This window comes from Dreissena polymorpha, chromosome 4, assembly GCF_020536995.1.
Source record: "Dreissena polymorpha isolate Duluth1 chromosome 4, UMN_Dpol_1.0, whole genome shotgun sequence".
Taxonomy (NCBI): Eukaryota; Metazoa; Mollusca; class Bivalvia; order Myida; family Dreissenidae; genus Dreissena; species Dreissena polymorpha.
Genome location: NC_068358.1, coordinates 115,290,264 through 115,312,075, shown reverse-complemented (window position 1 = coordinate 115,312,075; position 21,812 = coordinate 115,290,264). Strand labels below are relative to the sequence as shown.

The window sequence follows — 21,812 nt, the reverse complement described above, 5'->3', positions numbered from 1 at the left end:
GTTTATCTTGATGAAATCTGGATTGGGATTGTATTTGGGTCATCTGGGGTCAAAAACTAGGTCACTAGGTCTAAAACTAGGTCACATAATAGGTCAAATAATAGAAAAACCTTGTGTAGACAATAGAGGTTGCAGTTTTCATCCAATCTTTATGAAATTTGGTCAGAATGTTTATCTTGATGAAAACTGGGTTGGGATTGTATTTGGGTCATCTAGGGTCAAAAACTAGGTCACTAGGTCAAAAACTAGGTCAAATAATAGAAAAAAACTTGTGTAGACAGTAGAGGTCACAGTTTTTATCCAATCTTTATGAAATTTGGTCAGAATGTTAATCTTGATAAAATCAGGGTTGGGATTGTATTTGGGTCATCTGGGGTCAAAAACTAGGTCACTAGGTCAAAAACTAGGTCAAATAATAGAAAAACCTTGTGTAGACAGTAGAGGTCACAGTTTTCATCCAATCTTTATGAAATTTGGGAGGAATGTTCATCTTGATGAAATCTGGGTTGGGATTGTATTTGGGTCATCTGGGGTCAAAAACTAGGTCACTAGGTCAAAATCTAGGTCACTAGGTCAAATAATAGAAAAACCTTGTATAGACAATAGAGGTCACAGTTTTCATCCAATCTTTATGAAATTTGGTCAGAATGTTTATCTTGATGAAATCTGGGTTGGGATTGTATTTGGGTCATCTGGGGTCAAAAACTAGGTCACTAGGTCAAATAATAGAAAAACCTTGTGTAGACAATAAAGGTCACAGATTTCATCCAATCTTTATAAAATTTGATCAGAATGTTTATCTTGATGAAATCTGGGTTTGGATTGTATTTGGGTCACCTGGGGTCAAACACTAGGTCATTAGGTCAAATAATAGAAAAACCTTGTGTAAACAATAGAGGTCACAGTTTTCATCTAATCTTTATGAAATTTGGTCAGAATGTTTATCTTGATGAAATCTGGGTTTGGATTGTATTTGGTTAGTCAGGTGAGCGATTCAGGGCCATCATGGCCCTTTTGTTTAGTTATTTGCCCTTTAATTTAGAAAATACGGTAACTAGTCTAAGTTTTCGGACAAAATACATTTTCTGACCCCCCTGTTTTTAGCCAAAACACACAAAAAATCTTGATTTTCAAATTTCGGACATTCTGGTTTTTCGTCCATAATTAATGACTTAATTTTTGGACAGTTAAGTTAACAATGCTATTTTACCAAAATTCTGCCCTGTTGCTTTTATCTGATGACACTTTGATCATGTTGTTTTTACAACTGGATAAGGGTTTTAAAAACTGGCAGACAAATGCCTTGCGGCAATGGATCATTGCATTTGTGTTATTGAGTAAATAAAAATGTACACTGTCACAAATGACATACAATGGTTTCACCTTACAGCTTAATGTGAAACAAATACATGTATAAATTAAATTTGTTCTATATGGCATAGTACAAGCACATGCTTTTATTCGTTAAAACAATGACGCTATACACATTGTAAACCTGTATCTGTTGTGAATGCAATATTTTGAGAGTGTCTCTCAATTTGTTAAGACCTGTATGTTTTTTTCCCAAAATTTTGGGAAACCTGTATTTTTCAAAAAATTTTTGTATCTAAATTTTCGGACACAATTTTTATGCCCCGCTTCGAAGAAGAGGGGGTATATTGTTTTGCACATGTCGTTCGGTCTGTCCCTCTGTCGGTCCGACGGTCCGTCCACCTGATGGTTTCTGGATGATAACTCAAGAACGCTTAGGCCTAGGATCATGAAACTTCATAGGTACATTGATCATGACTGGCAGATGACCCCTATTGATTTTCAGGTCACTAGGTCAAAGGTCAAGGTCACAGTGACTCGAAATAGTAAAATGGTTTCCGGATGATAACTCAAGAATGCTTAGGCCTAGGATCATGAAACTTCATAGGTACATTGATCATGACTGGCAGATGACCCCTATTAATTTTCAGGGCACTAGGTCAAAGGTCAAGGTCACAGTGACTCGAAACAGTAAAATGTTTCCGGATGATAACTCAAGAATAATTAGGCCTAGGATCATGCTACTTAATAGGTACATTGATCATGACTGGCAGATGACCCCTATTGACTTTCAGGTCACTGGATCAAAGGTCAAGGTCACAGTGACAAAAAACATATTCACACAATGGCTGCCTCTACAACTGACAGCCCATATGGGGGGCATGCATGTTTTACAAACAGCCCTTGTTTAAAAATTATTCTTAAGTGTCCGAAAACAAAGAGTTATTACAGTGATGGGCTCAGTATTGCTGCAAACTTATGCCCAATTTATGTGCTTAAATTGATATAAAAAATCTTATCACCATCACTTCAAACACAAGTTTCAATGATTATACAGAAAATCAAGACGTTACTAAACGACAGTAAAGTGAGTCAACTGGACAAGTTGCGGCTGGTGATGCTGTACGCACTGAGGTACGAGTCTCACAGCAACAACGATGTGTCCGGCCTTGTGGAGACACTCCGTAAACAGGGCGTCCCTGACAACTACAGAACGGTGAGTTGCAGTGGTACCCTTGTAGTTGGACAAATGTGAAGTGGTAGAGTGAAAAAGGATAGTGGTATGCAAATAATGAAAACTGCATTTAGAACAACTTTCTTTCAGGTGTACATTTCCTTTGTTCTTGTCCAAATGTGTTGTTCGGGCAACTTTGTGTTTGGCACATTTAGTTCTTACTTTCAAAATGTAATACATATGGGCCATGCTCTGTGAAAAAGGGGTTAAATGCATGTGCGTAAAGTGTCGTCCCAGACTTATCAGGGACTTCATTTTCTGCCTAAACTGGATTTTTGCTCAGAAGAGAATTTCTGTAAAGAAAAATATAATAAAAGCGGTAAGTGTCGTGCCTAAATAGCATGTGTGGACTGCAAAGGCTAATCTGGGATGACACTTTATGCACATGCATTAAACCCCTTTTTCACTGAGCACAACCCATATATTTTTCTAAGTACACGTAAACGACAGCTGGTTTAACTTTTGCAAATTTACACAAAAGTGTTTACAAGAGAGTTTATAGTTAATAAGAAAAATGTTCTATACTGGGTACCAACCTTTAGAAAACTTAAGTTATGCTGGTTACTAAAGTTCTATTATAAAGTTATGTAAGTGAGCTCAAGAAACTGCTGTAATGTGCCCCATAGTTCATTAATGTCTGTATCCAGCTGGTGTCTGCAATCCTGGAGTACGGAGGAAAGAAGACTCGAGGCAGCGACCTGTTTGGCTCTACAGACCCTGTCGCCTTCACCAAAAGGTTCTTCAAGGGGCTCAAGGTGGGATCTGTTCTTGATTGGGCTTTTTAATTGTGTAAGAGTATTTTTCTGTTCCCGTATGTTTCATGATTTTTTAACTGTGATACTTATCTTTAGAACTAAGCTTTGGTAGATTTGTGTGAAAATGCCAATATATTACTTAGTAAAAGATGTGTATCGGTATGATGTTCTTTTCACTCACAATGGTTGACTGTCTTTGCTGACATTCAAGGAGTTTCACATGTGTAGAAGCATTTGAACTGCAAACTTATCTATGTCTTGTTGGGAAGGAAATAGCTTTCAATTTTGATACTTAATACTGTATAATCATGATAACTTGTTAGACATTAATTTAATCAATTTCATGGGTTGATCGAACATCTTAAAAACACAACAGAAAATTATTTATGCATATTCTTCTTTTTTTCCAAAATCAGGTATCCACAAATTTGCTGGTCAACGAAAAACTCATTTGTTTAAACCTCAAAATGTCATGCTGTCAAATATAGATGAATTTGCAGTATTATATTTTAACCTTTTCTACCTGTTCTCCAGGGAGTTGAGAACGTGTACACGCAGCACAAGCCTCTCCTGGACTCACTACTGGACCAGCTGTTGAAAGGCAAACTGAGGGAGGCCGCCTACCCATACCTGGGCACTGTGCAACTCAAAGACAGGTGGGTAACATATCTACCCATACCTGGGTGCTGTACAACTCTGAGACAGGTGGGTAACATGCCTGCCCATACCTGGGCACTGTGCAACTCAAAGACAGGTGGGTAACATGCCTGCAAACCTGGGCACTGTACAGCTTTAAGACAGGTGGGTAACATGCCTGCCCATACCTGGGCACTGTGCAACTCAAAGACAGGTGGGTAACATGCCTACCCATACCTGGGCACTGTGCAACTCAAAGACAGGTGGGTAACATGCCTGCCTATACCTGGGCACTTCGCAACTCAAAGACAGGTGGGTAATATGCCTACCCATACCTGGGCACTGTACAGCTTAAAGACAGGTGGGTAACATGCCTGCTCATACCTGGACACTGTACAACTCTGAGATAGGTGGGTAACATGCCCACCCATACCTGGGCACTGTGCAACTCAAAGACAGGTGGTTAATATATATACCCATACCTGGGCACTGTGCAACTCAAAGACAGGTGGGTAACATGCCTACCCATACCTGGGCACTGTGCAACTCAAAGACAGGTGTGTAACATGTCTACCCATACCTGGGCACTGTGCACTCAAAGACTGGTGGGTAACATGCCTATCCATACATGGGCACTGTGCAACTCAAGACAGGTGGGTAACATGCCTACCCATACCTGGGCACTGTGCAACTCAAAGACAGGTGGGTAACATGCCTACCCATACCTTGGCACTGTGTGACTCAAAGACAGGTGGGTAATATGCCTACCCATACCTTGGCACTGTGCAACTCAAAGACAGGTGGGTAACATGCCTACCCATACCTGAACACTTTGCAACTCAAAAACAGGTGGGTAACATGCCTACCCATACCTGGCCACTGTGCAACTAAAGACAGGAGGGTAACATGCCTACCTTTTTACCTGGGCGCTGTGCAACTCAAAGACCGGTGGGTCACATGCTTACCCATATCTGGGCGCTGTGAAACTCAAAGACAGGTTGGTTACATGCCTACCCATACCTGGCCACTGTGCAACTCAATGACAGGTGGGTAACATGTCTACCCATACCTGGGGACTGTACAACTCAAAGACAGGTGGGTAACATACCTACCCATACCTGAACAGTGTGTAACTCAAAGACAGGTGGGTAACATGCCTACCCATACATGGGTGCTGTGCAACTCAAAGACAGATGGGTAACATGCCTTCCCATACCTGGGCACTGTGCAACTCAAAGACAGGTGGGTAGCAAGCCTACCCATACATGGGCACTGTGCAGCTCAAAGACAGGTGGGTAGCATGCCTACCCATACATGGGCGCTATGCAACTCAAAGGCAGGTGGGTAACATGCCTACCCAAACCTGGGCACTGTGCAACTCAAAGACAGGTGGGTAACATGCCGACCCATACCTGAACACTGTGCAACTCAAAGACAGGTGTGTAACATGCCTACCCATACCTTGGCACTGTGCAACCCAAAGACAGGTGGGTAACATGCCTACCCATACCTTGGCACTGTGCAACTCAAAGACAGGTGTGTAACATGCCTACCCATACCTGGGCACTGTGCAACTCAAAGAAAGGTGGGTAACATGCCTACCCATACCTGGGCACTGTGCAACTCAAAGACAGGTGGGTAACATGCCTACCTATACCTGGGCACAGTGCAACTCAAAGACAGGTTGTTAACATGCCTACCCATACCTGGGCGCTGTGCAACTCAAAGACAGGTTGTTAACATGCCTACCCGTACCTGGGCACTGTGCAACTCAAAGACAGGTGGGTAACATACCTACCCATACCTGGGCACTGTGCAAGTCAAAGACAGGTGGGAAACATCAGACCTGTTTACTTCTACGGATTCGCCGTAGTTCCTACGGATTATTGGGCTAAACTACGCACTACGGATTAGTACTGAAAAACTATGGATTCATCGATCAAAATGGTCAAATTTCAGTTTTTAATCGTACTTTCGCTTATTTTCGGTCTAAATGGGTAATGTATCAATCATAATCATTTTGGGGCTTGCGTAGTAAAAAACGTTGAAATTCAAGCCTCCCGGAGAACGAGTGCTGATCGAACTTGTCGAGTCATCACCGAACGACAACTGACTTGCGTATTGGTTCGCAAATTTATCCGAATATGTACGATTTTATGTTGCTATCCAGTATACACATCTCTCTTTATATTGTGGAGAATACCGACGATAGTCAATGTATCAGGATGGAGCGCGCCTGTTTTTACACACGTCCAAGATGGCGGCAAGCAGATGAGAAATTGTGATTAACGGCAAAAATAATAAATACCATTCAAATTAACAACGGATATCATATGGTCATTAGGGAATAATGTAATGCGTGTGTCAATTAACGCAACATACTACGTTTGAGATTTTAACAAAATATTTATCAGAAATCCGCACAGTGAATGTGCGTCACGGAAACGAGTGTTGGAAAATTGTCTACTCACAAAGTTAAAGCATTTATTATAATAAGATGAGTATCGTTCGAAAATGAAAAGAGACAAACATGATTTGATTTATATGTTAGTGGATTTGTGTATAATCAGATTTATATCCGTATTCTGCTTTATTATATTTGTTACGCTGTGCAGTTTAATGAAATAGCATTGAACTGAGGTTGTCAAGTGCAAAATATTGAAAGGTAAACCAAAGACCTATAGATTCTAAAGGTCTTTGGGTAAACAAATAAAATATATTATTTTAACTCCATTTAATATAACATTAACAAAACAAGAACACTAAAGGATGTTTGTCAATATTTGTTTGTTTTCCCCTTATGATATTTAATTTAAAAAAAAAATGATTTAAATTAATAGCTATTCTTAAAGAGCTCATGATCAAATGGTGTGTTTAAGAATCTATAGATAATTGCAAGTTTAATATGCATGTGGATGGATATTAACTAAATATTGTCTTCATTGTAAAAAGACATTGAAGCAGCACTTTATAATATAAAATTCTGTCAAACATGCACTTAAAAACAATTTGAATTCTGTTACTTATAATCATATGTATAATGCTGAATATCTCCCAATTTCATGGTTTATCGCGCTATTTTTTCCCATTTCGTGGTTTATCGCGCGAATTTTCCCAAACCAAATGGCACAGGCTGTAACAAATCAAAGCAAAACAATCACTTAACAGATTTAATTATTAGCAACTAGATTCATCTAATGCTTTATGTACTATAAAACTGATATGTGACCCAGTCATGGTGTTTTAATGCTCAAAATGATTGAAAAGTTTAAAACTACTGACAACAGTCCAAAACTACTGAGAGATGCCCTCCATACTACTGAGAAGCAATCGATAGGGTAAACAGGTCTGGTAACATGCCTACCCATACCTGGGCACTGTGCAACTCAAAGACAGGTGGTTAACATGCCTACCCATACCTGGGCACTGTGCAACTCAAAGACAGGTGGGTAACATGCCTACCCATACCTGGGCACTTTACAACTCTGAGACAGGTGGGAAACATGCCTACCCATACCTGGGCACTGTGCAACTCAAAGACAGGTGGTTAACATATATACCCATACCTGGGCACTGTGCAACTTAAAGACAGGTGGGTAACATGCCTGCTATGAAGTTTGCAATGAAAGCTTTTGTTCTAAGGGTCAATAAACGAGTCTTGTTCTGGGAATATGCGGCTTAATGCATGTGTGTTAAGAGTTTCCCAGATAAGCTTGTACAGTCTGCACATACAAATAAACGCTTTACTGGAATTTTGTTTAGAAGAGACTTACTTTAAATGGAATTTTCAAAAAAAATTAAAGTGTTGTCCCTGTCAAGAACTGTAGAGGCTAATCTGGTACAATAATTTACAAACCAGCTATCCTGGGACAATACATTTAGTAGTTTTTTCCCAGTGCACAGCTCTTATGTTTTTTTTTCGGCGTAAGCTGTATTAAGCCAGCTTTTCACCTTAGCCTGACCTTTGTTAGCGTCCAATAGAATTCAAATAAAACTTCCCGCGGCCAAGTACAGATGAATACACTTCATTGACTGCATTGGCTGATTTGAGAATACGACCAGAACATTGGAAACATGTACGCGTCTTTGTAACACTGTTTTACTGCGTGTTCAGCATGAAACAATTTTATATCTAATGAAAAGGCTTAATAGATAGAACAGTCTTACACTCAATCTCGACATCAATACAGTTTGTGCGTCCACCTTTTATTTTCAGAAGATTTTCAGCGCGAGAACGTTTGCACTTAAAGGCTATGTTTTCATATTTAGTACTAACTTCCATATTCCTGTCAACATGTTAACATGTTAAAGTATAGAGAGCAGTGGAAGCGAAGACTCACTTTAATGCATTGCATTTCAACTCGCGAGGTATATCGGGTCAATTTGCGGCCACTGTGAGTGAATGTCAGAGTTTACGTACAGGTCATCGCTGCGTCTCTACCCTATGTGCTGATCGGAGTTTGCGGCCAGGAAAATAATCGTTACATAATAAAGACGCTATAGCGTGAACTAGGTGAACTGGAATTTTCTTTAGACCAGACAGATGTTAAATGAAGATATCCAGCAATATCATATGGTATGTTAATAATAGATTCTTAATGTGTTTTACAACAATACCATGATAAATATTATTTTTAATTAATTTAACAAGAATTATGCCATCATATTGACTAATGAATTAAGCATGAGCGCAATGATTCTCGATACTGTTAATAATCAAATCAAATAGCAACGCCAGACAAACCACTTAAACAGGTTTGTTCGAAGAACGCGCGTATAAATATTTAAAATATGTACGGATACTTCGCGTGTGGCCGGTTGACTCATATGTTTTAATTTCACTTCCATTCTTCTTTTGGTTTTCTGTTTTGTATCTATGCGTTTATGACCAGCAATATGTAATAATGTAAAATAAGCCGCGAAAACTCCGCGTATCATCCCGTACTGCGTTTGCTGCAGCTAAGAACTGCACAGAAAAAGACATTCGCTATCTTTGATCTCATTCATTGAAGTCTTTACCTTTCATTAACTGCAACCACAATCAACGCCGTATATCTTTTTTAAAGATATTTCTTGTTTCTGCTAACAGGCTCGCCAGACTAAAATTTCATTATTTATAAAGTGATTTGCATAACACTAGTAATAGATAATCACCATCGGGAGATGGCATATCATGCACTAAACTAGTGTCCCCAGATCACAGGAGTGAATGACGCAGTTAAGTTAAATATCAAATATGGTCATAATACAGATATACTGTAACTGATTCAGGTCATACTCTAATGCCAAGGGTCAAATGTAAGCCAACAGGTTGTCCAGACTATAGCTACATGATTTAAATAGGTCAATTTTAAAATAGTTGTCACAAAAGCTTGCCAGATTGGTATGTCATTTGCAACTCTTCTGTTTGTAAGACAAATGCAAACGTTGCATAGGCAAGAGGTCAAATATGGGCACTTCATGTATATACCTTGACTGGCTTAAACTTTAGGGAATTTTAAAATGACTTACTGCATGTTTGCAGCCCATGTGTCTCCTTTCTCTCCAAAGATCATATCACACTTAAGTTAAAAATAAAGATGTCCAAGGATTTGTTGAATGGCATCTTTGACAGTGACACATCTTGTTGTCCCCTACCTGTGAAACCGGAGGGGACTTATGGTTTGCACTCCGTCTGTCTGTCTGTCAGCCTGTCTGTCAGTCAGTCCGTCACTTTTCTGGATCCTGCAATAACTTTAAAAGGTCTTCATATTTTTTCATGAAACTTGAGACATTGATAGATGGCAATATGGAGATTATGCACGTCATTTCATTTTGTTCCTACGTCAAAAATTCTGGTTGCTATGGCAACAAATATATAAAAAAAAATAATTTGCTTGGCAATCTCTTGTTAACATTATTTTGCTTAATCATACAATGTCTGCAATCAAGCAAAGTATGCTGAAAGTATGTTTGAACAGCAAATATATGCCAACGGGGATACAAAATCATCTTTACAGTCTGTTAAGACATTGATCATTTGCATGGTTTTTTTTAACCAGGTTTTCCGAAGGAAAAAACTGGTTATTAGATTGGCGAATGCGGGCAGGCTGGCTGGCTGGCGGGCTGGCTGGCTGGCGGGCTGGCTGGCTGGCTGGCGGGCTGGCGGAATAAGCTTGTCCGGGCCATAACTATGTTGTTCATTGTCAGATTTTAAAATCATTTGGCACATTTGTTCACCATCATTGGACGGTGTGTTGCGCGAAATAATTACGTCGATATCTCCAAGGTCAAGGTCACACTTTGAGTTCAAAGGTCAAAAATGGCCATAAATGAGCTTGTCCGAGCCATAACTATGTCGTTCATCGTCAGATTTTAAAATCATTTGGCACATTTGTTCACCATCATTGGACAGTGTGTCGCGCGAAATAATTACGTCGATATCTCCAAGGTCAAGGTCACACTTTGAGTTCAAAGGTCAAAAATGGCCATAAATGAGCTTGTCCTGGCCATAACTATGTCATTCATTGTGAGATTTTAAAATCATTTGGCACATTTGTTCACCATCATGGGACGGTGTGTCCCACGAAAGAATCACGTCAATATCTCCAATGTCAAGGTCGCCACGACTAAAAATAGATTTAAAAAAAAAAAAAAACTTACAAAGGGGGTTAATTTTTTTTGGTCATTTCAAAAGTTCAGTTTGAGTTTTCTCCCTTTATCAGATTTTTTTTTCACAATGAAAACCTGGTTTTGTGACAATTTTGTCCCTTGTTATTTATAGTTAGACCATGGTATTAATATTTGTTTCAGGCCTCAGGATGTGATAGTGTTTATAATTGGTGGCACAACGTTTGAAGAGGCACTGACTGTTCATCAACTCAACAAATCTTCCCCTGGAGTGAGGGTAGTGTTGGGAGGAACTGCTGTGCACAATTTCAAAAGGTCAGTTCATCAAATGACTGTTTTAGTTGTGTGCTGCTTCTGCCTTGCAGTAAAGTTGATAGAAAAGTTGCACTATATTGGATAGAAAAGTTGCACTATATTGGATAGAAAAGTTGCACTATATTGGATAGAAAAGTTGCACTATATTGGATAGAAAAGTTGCAAATGCTTAACAGTTTTCTTTACAATTTACTTTTGTGTTTACTAAGTAATATAACATATATTTGGGGTTAGTTATATCATGGTAAAAAATAAACATTACAATTTTTGCTGATGTTAGTGTGTCTTTTGCGATATTGAGGTCTGTGACATCTCCATGACAACATCATTAAGTCTAGGCCTACTGAATTGGCTAAGTTCATCGATATAAGCCTGTCAATTTATGAAATGATGTAATGACTTCAAAAATGCAAAAATATTGTTGCACATTGTAACATGCTTTTGAATCTTATACTATTTTACTAATTTACATACTCTACAGATTAAACTAAAAGATTGTTAGACTTTTTTAAAAGCACTATACGTTTATACTAACTAGATTGTTGGATTATTTTACAATATCCACAGTATGTATGCTCACAGATTAATAAACTATTTTTCAAGCACCACAGGTTTTATTCTCGCTGCTACATGTTTCAGTTTTCTGGAAGAGTTGCAGACGGCAGTGCAGCCTGTGGTAATGGGAAGAAAAGATGCAATTAAAAAATGAGAGAAATAGACTGCAGGAGCCAATGGCTAGAAACAATCTAGATTGCAGATTAAGCCGCCACTTAAAAAAATGACCAAGGAAAATGCTTTTCTGCAAGTTGATATTTAATTTCTATTGCTATATTTTAAATTTAGTCTCATAAGATTAAGTTTTATTAAGTTGGTAGTCGTATGTCCTGATTGGCACCTATCAAACCATGGAGGCACAGTTGTTGTCTGCTTTAATGAGAATTTTCCACTGATTTCTTACTTGTACAGGGTTAATTGAAAATTGTTGGGAGCTGTGATGTATGGATGTCTTATCAAACAGAAAGTGCTGCTAGCTGTATTTGGTCAGGGTAGTGTCACAAATTATAAGTAGTGATAAGCAGACTATGTAGGAGATTTTATGAAGACTGTGGTTAATGTCATTATTGTGCATAAATGATGGGGACACGGCGCATGTTGGACGTGTTTTATCAACATTTTAAAAGCTGGAAAAATTGTATTTATAACAATACAGTATGAACTGTTTCTTATTTTTCACTTTCATTGCGATTTATTAGTTGATCTAGTAATGTTATTGACCACATTTTAATAGATCATGCAAACCTGGTTTCAAACCATGTTCAAGAATTTAGATTTACTATTATGATTGTAATTAAAAAAGTATCAATTGATGATTCATGATTCATATAGAGGCCTCATGCATTTTGATTACCAATGCAGATTGTAGTGTTGCTATTCCACCAATATCATTCCAGTTTTGATAATATAGATCATTAGAATGTATGTATCTGAATATTTAAGTGAAGCATCGGAATGTATTAATATTTGTTATACTTGTTGTGAATTTATTTTGTATTTTATAGCGTGATTATCATTTATCTGAATCATTATTGAATGTACTGGTATTATACAAAAATACATGTTATATGATTATTTTCATAGAATATTGTAAGTAAAATATGAAAATACTCCACACAGAAAAATGTTCTGATTTAAGTAATTTTAATTTATTTTTATATTTTTTTTTCATAATTGAAGTTGACATGCAATACGATTAGCTTTTTCTCCTAGGGAACATGTTATTAATGTCATATTGTCACCAATTACGATATATACATGTGCAGTAATTTTTTAATCTTCTTATTCACTGCATATCTCTGTGCAATATTTCCATACTCTGTACATTAATTCTTTATTGTATATGATGTTATCAGAGTAAATTATAAAATGTTATTGAACACGCACATTTCAAGTTTTTCTTGCGTCCAATAATTACAAGTAAAATTGTCTATTATCCAATAATTGTAAGCAGTTTTTCATTTACTTACATAAAATACTAAAAAGGACATGGCTTCCCTCTGTATTTCACTGGAAACTGTGACCTTAACCTCGAAACGACGACCATCCTGGTTGTTTGCCCTGGCACATTGTCAAAATATAACAACTATTTGTGCCAATTTAATTTAAAATTCCGTAATGCACAACAAAGATTTTTGCACTTTAAGAAATATGTACTGTGACCTTGACCTTGAAGCAAGGCACATGGTTGTTGCAGGCAACAAGTTGTCTTGATATGAGTCGTGTTCTGAGAAAACTGGGCATAATGCATGTGCGTAAATTGTCGTCCCAGATTAGCCTGTGCAGTCCACACAGGCTAATCAGGGATGACACTTTCCGCTTATATTACATTTTTCGTTAAAATGAAGTTTCTTCTTAGCAAAAATCCAATTTAGGCGGAAAGTGTCGTCCTTGATTAGCCTGTGAGGACTGCACAGGCTAATCTGGGACGACACTTTACGCACATGCATTATGCCCAGTTTTCTCAGAACACGACTCGCATGATGATCATGTGTGCCCATTACTTCAAAACTCCCGTCATGCACAGCAAAGTTATTGGCCCAGCACGAACATGTACTTTCACTAAATGCATACATGGATTATGCAAAACGTTAGTGTCAACTGTGACCTTAACCTTATAGCAAGAGTAATGGTTGTTGCATGCAAAATGTCTTGAGTTGTGGTCATTTATGCAAATTTATTGCAAAAGCCAATAATGTGCAACGATGTAATGAGCGACATTCCATCTTTATATGATGATCATTTGTGCCAATTTATTTGAAAAACCTATAATGTATAACAAAGTTATAAGACAGACATGAAATGTCCAACTCAAACAAAGAAACAAACACACATGGACAAGGATAGCACTATATCGTCGCTGTCGTTCTCAAACCTCGTAATTACAAAATGCCAACTTTTCAGGAGAGAGAAAAAAACTTCACATTTTTTAATAACGATGTTTTAGAAATTGAAATTCTGTAAAAATACCAAACAAATGAAGCTGCAAAATACGGTAAAAGACGTAGATGCGTAAGTCATACTGTTATTTAGAATGGTAGCTACGATATTTTGTCACCACAGTTTTGTTATTTTTATGAGGTATGACAATTCCTCCTGATAGGAAACCTCGAAGCTGCAAATATAAAAACGTTTTTGTCAAATTTGTCAAAACAAAATAACGTACCTATAGGTGAAATGACTTCGCTACGACTTTTCACCGAAAATAAAGACAACAATCAAGCTACAACATTTCGTCACGTGGCCTTTTCAAGGGCTCTGATTGGCGTAGAGCTACAAGATATGGCACAAAATACGCGCAAGACTTCATATTTTCGATAGACGAGGAAAAAAAATTGAAAATTTTGGAGCTACGAGGTTTGAGAACGACAGCGACGACATGCCCTTCTGCTACTCTCATGGCAGGGGAAAACAAATATTGGGTGAAATTGCAAAGCTGATTGCTTTCATAATCAGAATGCAGCACCACATAGAGGTCCTCTCATTATTTTTTAATCATGCCCTTTAAATGAAAAGTGACATCACCCCAGGGGTCAACTTTAAACTATGAACATATAGCTAAATTAATATTCAAATATATGAAACAACAAAGCCCAGTGATATTATATTTTGTACGTAACATCAGATAGTGATCTTACTCATTGTTCATCTCATGCCTTTGGGGTCGACAATGGCCACACCTCAATAGCAAGATTTAAATAGCCTTGAATAGCAAAATAATTATGAATTCTAAAAAATGACAATGCCTGGATGTTTGAATATTGGTTGGTAACTTTGTAGAGGTCCTATACTTAGTTTGATAAGTTCATGCACCTGTTGTCAAAAGTAAACGTTCAAAGATCCTTGAGGTCCTCTTGTTTATAAATTGAACCCATTTGAATGACATGTCATAATCACAACCAGTGGCTGGTGAAAATTGAATATTCCATATATATTCCAAAACATGTGATTTAAAAGGGGCATTCAAATATGATTCCAGTTGTTACCATTCCTAAATTACTTCTAGCCATCTAAATACCAAGAAATGAGTTTGTTTTTGTTTTTTCGAAATACATTTTCATTTGGATAGAAGAGTATTGACAGAACTTGGTACAAACGATAACCTGTATCAGATGGTGTTCCTCACATGCAATTCACATTGCTGTCTTCAAGGTCATACATACTGTGACATCAAAGTCAAAATACCGCCTATAATTTTAAACCTGTACATCTGTGTCAAAACAGTATATAGTGCTATTTATCACATTCAGTGATGGATCTGTGTCAAATCTTACACCTGTGTCAAATATGTACATCTGTTTTAAAATTGTACATCTTTGTCAAGCCTCTACATCTGTTTCAAACCTTACGTCTGTGTAAAAGTTTACATCTTTGTTAAACCTGTACATCTGTGTAAAACCTTCTTGATCTTTTTGAAACCCTACACATGTCAAACTTAAACATATGTCAAACCTTACACCGGAGTCAAACCTCAAGATTTATGTCAAACCTCTACATAAATTTCAAAGCATTACATAAGGTTATTAATCACCTTCAGTGACAGATCTACCTTTTGACAAGATCATGGGGGCTCAACCAACTTAAGTGGTTCAATAGTTTGTGCTGTTAATATCTTTTCAGTGTGAAACCACTCTTATCAGTTGCTTCTCAAATATTTCCCATTTCGATAACAAGAAACATGGCATTAAGGCACTGATGTCCCTTCTTTAATTCACAGGAAAAGTGTCTGGGGACAATAGTCATTGGTGAAAATTATTAAGTCTGAGCTGTTTGATTAGTGCAGTGGTTAGAACTTCTCACCTAGGCGACCTGCGTTCAATGTGTCACCTAGGCGACCTGGGTTCAATGTGTCACCTAGGCAACCTGGGTTCAATGTCACACCTAGGCGACCTGGGTTCAATGTCTCACCTAGGCGACCTGGGTTCAAGGTCTCACCTAGGTTACCTGGTTTCAATGTCTCACCTAGGCGACCCAGTTCAATGTCTAAGCTAGGTGACCTGGTTCAATGTCTCACCTAGGTGACCTGGTTCAATGTCTCACCTAGGCAACCTGGTTTAATATCTCACCTAGGCAACTTTTGTTCAATGCCTCACCAAGGCAACCTGGGTTTAATGTCTTACCTAGGATCAATATCTCACCTAGGCAACTTTGGTTCAATGCCTCACCTAGGCAACCTGGGTCAACGTCTCACCTAGGCTACCTGGCTTCCATGTCTCACCTAGGCAACCTGGTTTCAATGTCTCACCTAGGTGAACTCGTTTCAATGTCTCACCTAGGCAACCTTGGTTCAATGTCTCACCTAGGCAACCTGTGTTCAATGTCTCACCTAGGCTACCTGGGTTCAATGTCTCACCTAGGCAACCTGGCTTCAATGTCTCACCTAGGCAACCAGGGTTCAATGTCTCACCTAGGCAACCAGGGTTCAATGTCTCACCTAGGCAACCTGGTTTCAATGTCTCACCTAGGCAACTTGGGTTCAATGTCTCACCTAGGCAACCTGTGTTCAATGTCTCACCTAGGTAACTTGGGTTCAATGTCTCACCTAGGCTACCTGGTTTCAATGTCCCACCTAGGCAACCTGGGTTCAATGTCTCACCTAGGCAACTTGGTTTCAATGTCTCACCTAAGCAATCAATTTCTATTGGAAAGTTTCATAATGCAATATATGATATTTGTACACATAAAGAAGGAACAAATAATAAAATCAATAATTGTTCTTTAAAATTGTTTATTCCAAAAAGCAGGAGTTGTATTCAACCCTGTGATGATCTCATGATGTGCACCCACACAAACTGACCAAAGGTCAGACAGCTGACCCCGTCAACAAAAAAAACACTTTCATGATACAAACAAGCCTTTACATTCAAGAAAAAAAACAACAGCAGGGTTCTTTAACCTTCAAACTCTGCTTGCAATGGAATATCATAAATATACAGTGCAACATTAGGCATAAAGCAGCAGAATTAATTGAGTTATCTAAAATAAGCAAACATAAGTTAAAAAGTAAACACACGCACAAATGTTATGTTAACACAAGGTCCCTTTTGAGCAAAAACTCCAAGTACAGTTTAATATGAAAGCAATCATGGAGCTAATGCACTAAAGGCAAATTGGTAAACTAATTTTATTTCAATTAATCATCAACATCTACAGGTTATGGGCCTCTTTGTCTGCCTTTCAAAAGCAACATCCCATTATCTTAACTACTTGAAGACAAGCTTTCTTTCATTTTTGTTGGGTGGACAACTATACAATGTAAACTTATCCATTACAGTAAAACAAGCAAATAAAAACTTGCAACAATTAGTGATGACTGTTCATTTCGAAATATTTACAAAACTTGAACAGATCATCTTATAATGTTCCCAAGTTTATACAAATTTAATACATGTTCATTTGCAGAATTCAGAATAAACAACCAAAAAATACAGTATACACAGCATGACTCTTGGATAAACGGTCGTAAATGCAGATGTGTAACAGGTTTACTATATTTATTTACATAAAGAGTATATCTTTCATTAAGCTACATCAACATAGCCCTAACAAGACAAACTTGATATTTTCTGATAATTGAATCATCCAATAGCTGGCAAAACATTGATTAAATGCAAATATCTCCAACTCTGCACATGATTTTGACCAACTTACAACTAACTACTGGAATTAACTATCATACATTTTATCCTTCATTTTTTTTTACACACAATGACCTTGTAACCTTACATATTGAGATCCACTAATCCTACTAATCCATGTAAAATTATTCCATTTATCTAGAAATAATTCCATAAAATTAAAAAGCACAGCTTTTTAATTTATGCAATATCCCTGCCATTGTAATGCATCAGTTTAGAAATAAAAGTGAAACATTACACTTGCTAAATATGCCTTAGACAGTCAAATATTTACAAACTGTTTGTTCTGTGCAACTTAAGCATTGCTAAAATTTTGTAAAAAGATCATTTGTGAATCATAATTAATTAACATTATCATGGATTACCAAATCAACTTCGATACAGTCTGTAACAAGAAGTTGCAAGTTCCGAAAGGTATGCTATAATGAATTTAAGGTTAAGTAGTTAAAGTAAAAAAATCTAATATATGGGCCATGCTCTGTGAAAAGGGGCTTTAATGCATGTGCGTAAAGTGTCGTCAAAGATAGGCCTGTGCAGTCTGCACAGGCTAATCAGGGACGACATATCCGTCTTAACTGGAGTTTTGCTAAGAGGAACTATCTTTAAAACAAATAATACATTGAAAGCAGAATGTATTGTCCATGATTATTCTGGGCGGACTGCACAGGATAATCTGGGACAACACAACGCACATGCATGAAAACCACTTTTCACAGAGCACGGTCTATATATATTACTGGTAGTATTTTCAGTGTTAATAATTCAAACACACCATTGTGAAAGCAATATATACAAACATAAAACATCATAAAACACAAGTACTGATTCTCACATTCAATTTAAACATTTGCACGTTTACATTTCCCTCTAAAACATACAATTTCTAAAAAGTACATATGTGTGCCAATAGATCTCTGTACACCTGTCAAACAAAACATAACAGGAGCAGATAAAAACGAAAAACATTCGGCCAAAACTAAATAGATTTTCTTCCCATTCAGTTTCTCACTGCGATGCAAACATATAATAATATGATGGACTATTTACAAAACAAAAATGTCAAAATGAATGTTCATGCTGCTAATGCTATTGATTAATCAATCTCTCAAATAAATGATAGATGAAACAGTAATGTATAATGATTCCTATTCAATTATACATACACTTTGAAATGTACTAAATGTTAAGACAATATAATCGAATTTACTGTGAAAATGTGTTATATTAAACAGGTTCAAATATGCAGTAATATTACCGGTTAATAAATAAGATAATAATAGAAATTGGTGCATCTCTAATCATCCTGACAATTATGATAATCACAATGTCTGGATTTGTTTTTTTATTTTTCAGAGATAACTAATAACTTACTTTTTTACAGGAATACATGTGTACAAATGTGACCATTTTAAAGAGCAATACAATGAAAACATACGTTAGTATGGCAGAAAAAGAACATCACATAACATGAACAAGTTACTGTCACTTATCTGTACATTGGACTAATAAATGTAGAAACACACTATGCAAATTTACAATTCTAGCTGTGTTTTTTCCACCATATTGGGAATGGACCTGGACCCTTTGGACTGGGAAAAAATGATTGTTTGTGCTTTTTGCTGGAAAATACTTTAAGACTGTGAATAAGTTTGTGTTACATCATATTTGGTAAGGTTTCAATTACAATGCCGGATGGGGTCAGGAACTGAATGTTGCAATTTATATTTAAAAAGAAAAAAAAATAACTTCTATCGAGAATTTTGGACATTCATTTCAGAAAAATATTTTTTATATACTTTTTGAGATTGAAAATGGGGCAGCATTTCCGCCAAAAATGTGACCAAACAACACACAGGTAAGTGACACAGCAACAAACTTGCAGTGTGTAAAGTCAGACAGAAGTTTGACTAATCTACAATACACTGTGCACAATTTGTGATTGCATGTATTCATAAGTGAACAACAATGTTACCAATGTTTGTCCATAGTCTGGATACTAAAACCATGGATCCTTGCAAGTGATTTTCAACAGCTATCACATTTGCATTTGTGACATACACATAAGTATCAGCTAGAATTGTGTTAACAAATTGGATAATTGCTCATCCAATATTTTTTTATAATTTATAATGAACAAATCACTCCATCATTGAACCTATTGCATGCATTGCCTTATATTGCATAGGCCAATACCTAAATGAAGCTTTTCTTGATTGTTTACGCAACTCAAGTCTATAAATTAAAATTTGTTTTTTTTTATGAATGGAAATTAAATGGAAATCTAAACAGGATAAACCTGATCAAAGCAATATAAAGCACATAGAAAATAACAACACATAAAGGTGTCTTTTTTTCACCCTGTGTTTCTTTCAGCACATTAGTGTGAAATTTATCTCATTGCAACATCTCTGCTGATACACTTTTAATTGACCAAACATAACTACTAAGGTAAAGTTGTTAAATTAGCTTAGGGTTTGTTTTCTGAATATTCATCACAATATCAGGGAACTTAAAACAATTTTACTTCTAGATAAATGTATAATCTAAATTTATATTTTGTCATGGTAAGCTCACTTAAAATTCTATATAGAGCAAAGCCCAAAACTAACAGTGAATGAAGTTAGCTCAAAAAACAAAAACACCATTTATTTTAAAAAAGATAGTAAAGCTTTTGTACATTATATTTAACCAATATTACCAGACAAAAATAATAGGATAAAAAAAGCATAAAAAATGATGAAGTAATTAGATGACTCAATAGACATTAGATCTAAGCCAGAGTTATAAGAAGGTCTGATTTGCGAATGCAAAGTTGGAAAGCTGAGTGCCAAACACGGCAGGTGAGGATTCATCCTCCGGCGTGAGCTGTAGTGGTGCAGTATCCAGACTGTGGCCAAACCCAAGCCGTCATTTCCGCCGCTTGTCCTTGTGTCGTGGCCGCTTCACGGTCCGTCGGAAACAGCAACATCTTCAGAAAGACAATCAATATTGTATTATACAACCATTGTTTAGATATTGTACGATATAACAGAGCATTTTTATTAAGAATGTCATAATATCCAGCCATAAAGGATGTGACTAGAATTTTGTTTAAGTACAGTTTTGTGAGAAAAAAACAGATCAAATCTAACTAAAACATTTCTATTCACAGCTTCACAATATCCAGTAATTGAGCAATTCATGCTAGCATGTACATGTCGGCCCCCAGATTTGTTGGTTTAACTCTTTAAATATTTCTACCAGCCCTTTAAAACTGATGAAATTTTATTTGAATATCAAAGAATAGTCTTAGTCTATCATTGAAAATCGTCCACTTTTTATCTATTTGTAGAAGTTTTCACTGCCCTCTGAAGATGCAGTATTTCACAGCATGATTTCATCACAATATCTGCCTTGTATTACACTACTTAAACACAATCTGCGCTCCAGTCGAATCATCGTTCATTTACAGCGTAGACCATTAGAGGTACCTCACATATACAGTTATACAAAGGTATATAGTTTACACAAGTCACTATTCTATGAGCGGCATTGTGCGAAAAAGAGCCTTAAAACAAATCAGAACAGTCTTGCCAAAGATAAACCTCTGCCTCCATATACTCTGATGATTTGTCATAATGTCTGCTAATTAGACTTAAAACCTGGCATGACATTATAGCAGAAAGTGCCAATCATAACCAGTGAGCTCAAAAGCACAGGCTGGTCTCGGACTAGGCTGTTCGTATCAGACACAGTAAATGAGTTTTGCACAATGCCTCTCATACTTAGCTAAAAGCTCACTAGACAAGGAATATAAACGAGAACTGTCAGATTGATGCTCATGTGCGACGAACACGCTTTTTCTTGCGTCTTCTGAAGAAACAGCACCTGCAAACAGAACAAATGCCTTTCAGCATTGCTTTGGACCTTTTTGATTGGTTGATTTTGTTTGCGATGTGTTGCTTTTTATATTAGTGTTGAATTGGGTTATTTTTTCCTGTTGGTTCGATTTAAATTTGAAAATGACAATGACTTTCTCTTACTTTTAATTGCATAGCACCTTTAAAAAAAAATAATCAAACTTGCGGCTTAAATATTGTCAAATGCAGTTCTCAATTGTTGTTAAGGACTTCTTGATTTTTAAGTCACACTTGACTACAAACACTTAGTTAAGCCTAGTATGTCTGTTTTTTTAGTTACAGAAAACATATTGAACAAATTTTATGTTCGATGTAAAAATTAGGTTGTAATTGCTGACATTTGTTAGCACCAGAGACTAAG

The 21,812-nt window shown here is 36.9% G+C and overlaps 2 protein-coding genes across 16 annotated transcripts in view; one reads left to right on the top strand and one right to left on the bottom strand.

Moving 5' to 3' along the window:
• Nucleotides 1-12,796, top strand: part of LOC127878212 (vacuolar protein sorting-associated protein 45-like) — a 32,267-nt gene extending 19,471 nt beyond the window's left edge. The window contains exons 9-13 of the mRNA XM_052424709.1: nucleotides 2,369-2,527; nucleotides 3,193-3,300; nucleotides 3,835-3,956; nucleotides 10,729-10,860; nucleotides 11,500-12,796. Of these exons, the coding sequence (XP_052280669.1) occupies nucleotides 2,369-2,527; nucleotides 3,193-3,300; nucleotides 3,835-3,956; nucleotides 10,729-10,860; nucleotides 11,500-11,569 (591 nt within the window). The 3' untranslated portion in view covers nucleotides 11,570-12,796. The remainder of the gene's footprint in view (nucleotides 1-2,368; nucleotides 2,528-3,192; nucleotides 3,301-3,834; nucleotides 3,957-10,728; nucleotides 10,861-11,499) is intronic.
• Nucleotides 12,797-16,625: 3,829 nt separating this feature from the next.
• Nucleotides 16,626-21,812, bottom strand: part of LOC127878214 (casein kinase I-like) — a 79,734-nt gene continuing 74,547 nt past the window's right edge. For 10 of the 15 annotated variants that reach the window (XM_052424716.1, XM_052424714.1, XM_052424715.1 and 7 more), the window contains one exon: nucleotides 16,626-20,520. In XM_052424716.1, the coding sequence (XP_052280676.1) occupies nucleotides 20,460-20,520 (61 nt within the window). In that variant the 3' untranslated portion in view covers nucleotides 16,626-20,459. Of the gene's footprint in view, nucleotides 20,521-21,332; nucleotides 21,420-21,812 lie in introns of all 15 variants that reach the window. The other 5 variants (XM_052424717.1, XM_052424719.1, XM_052424724.1 and 2 more) reach the window with 1 other exon arrangement.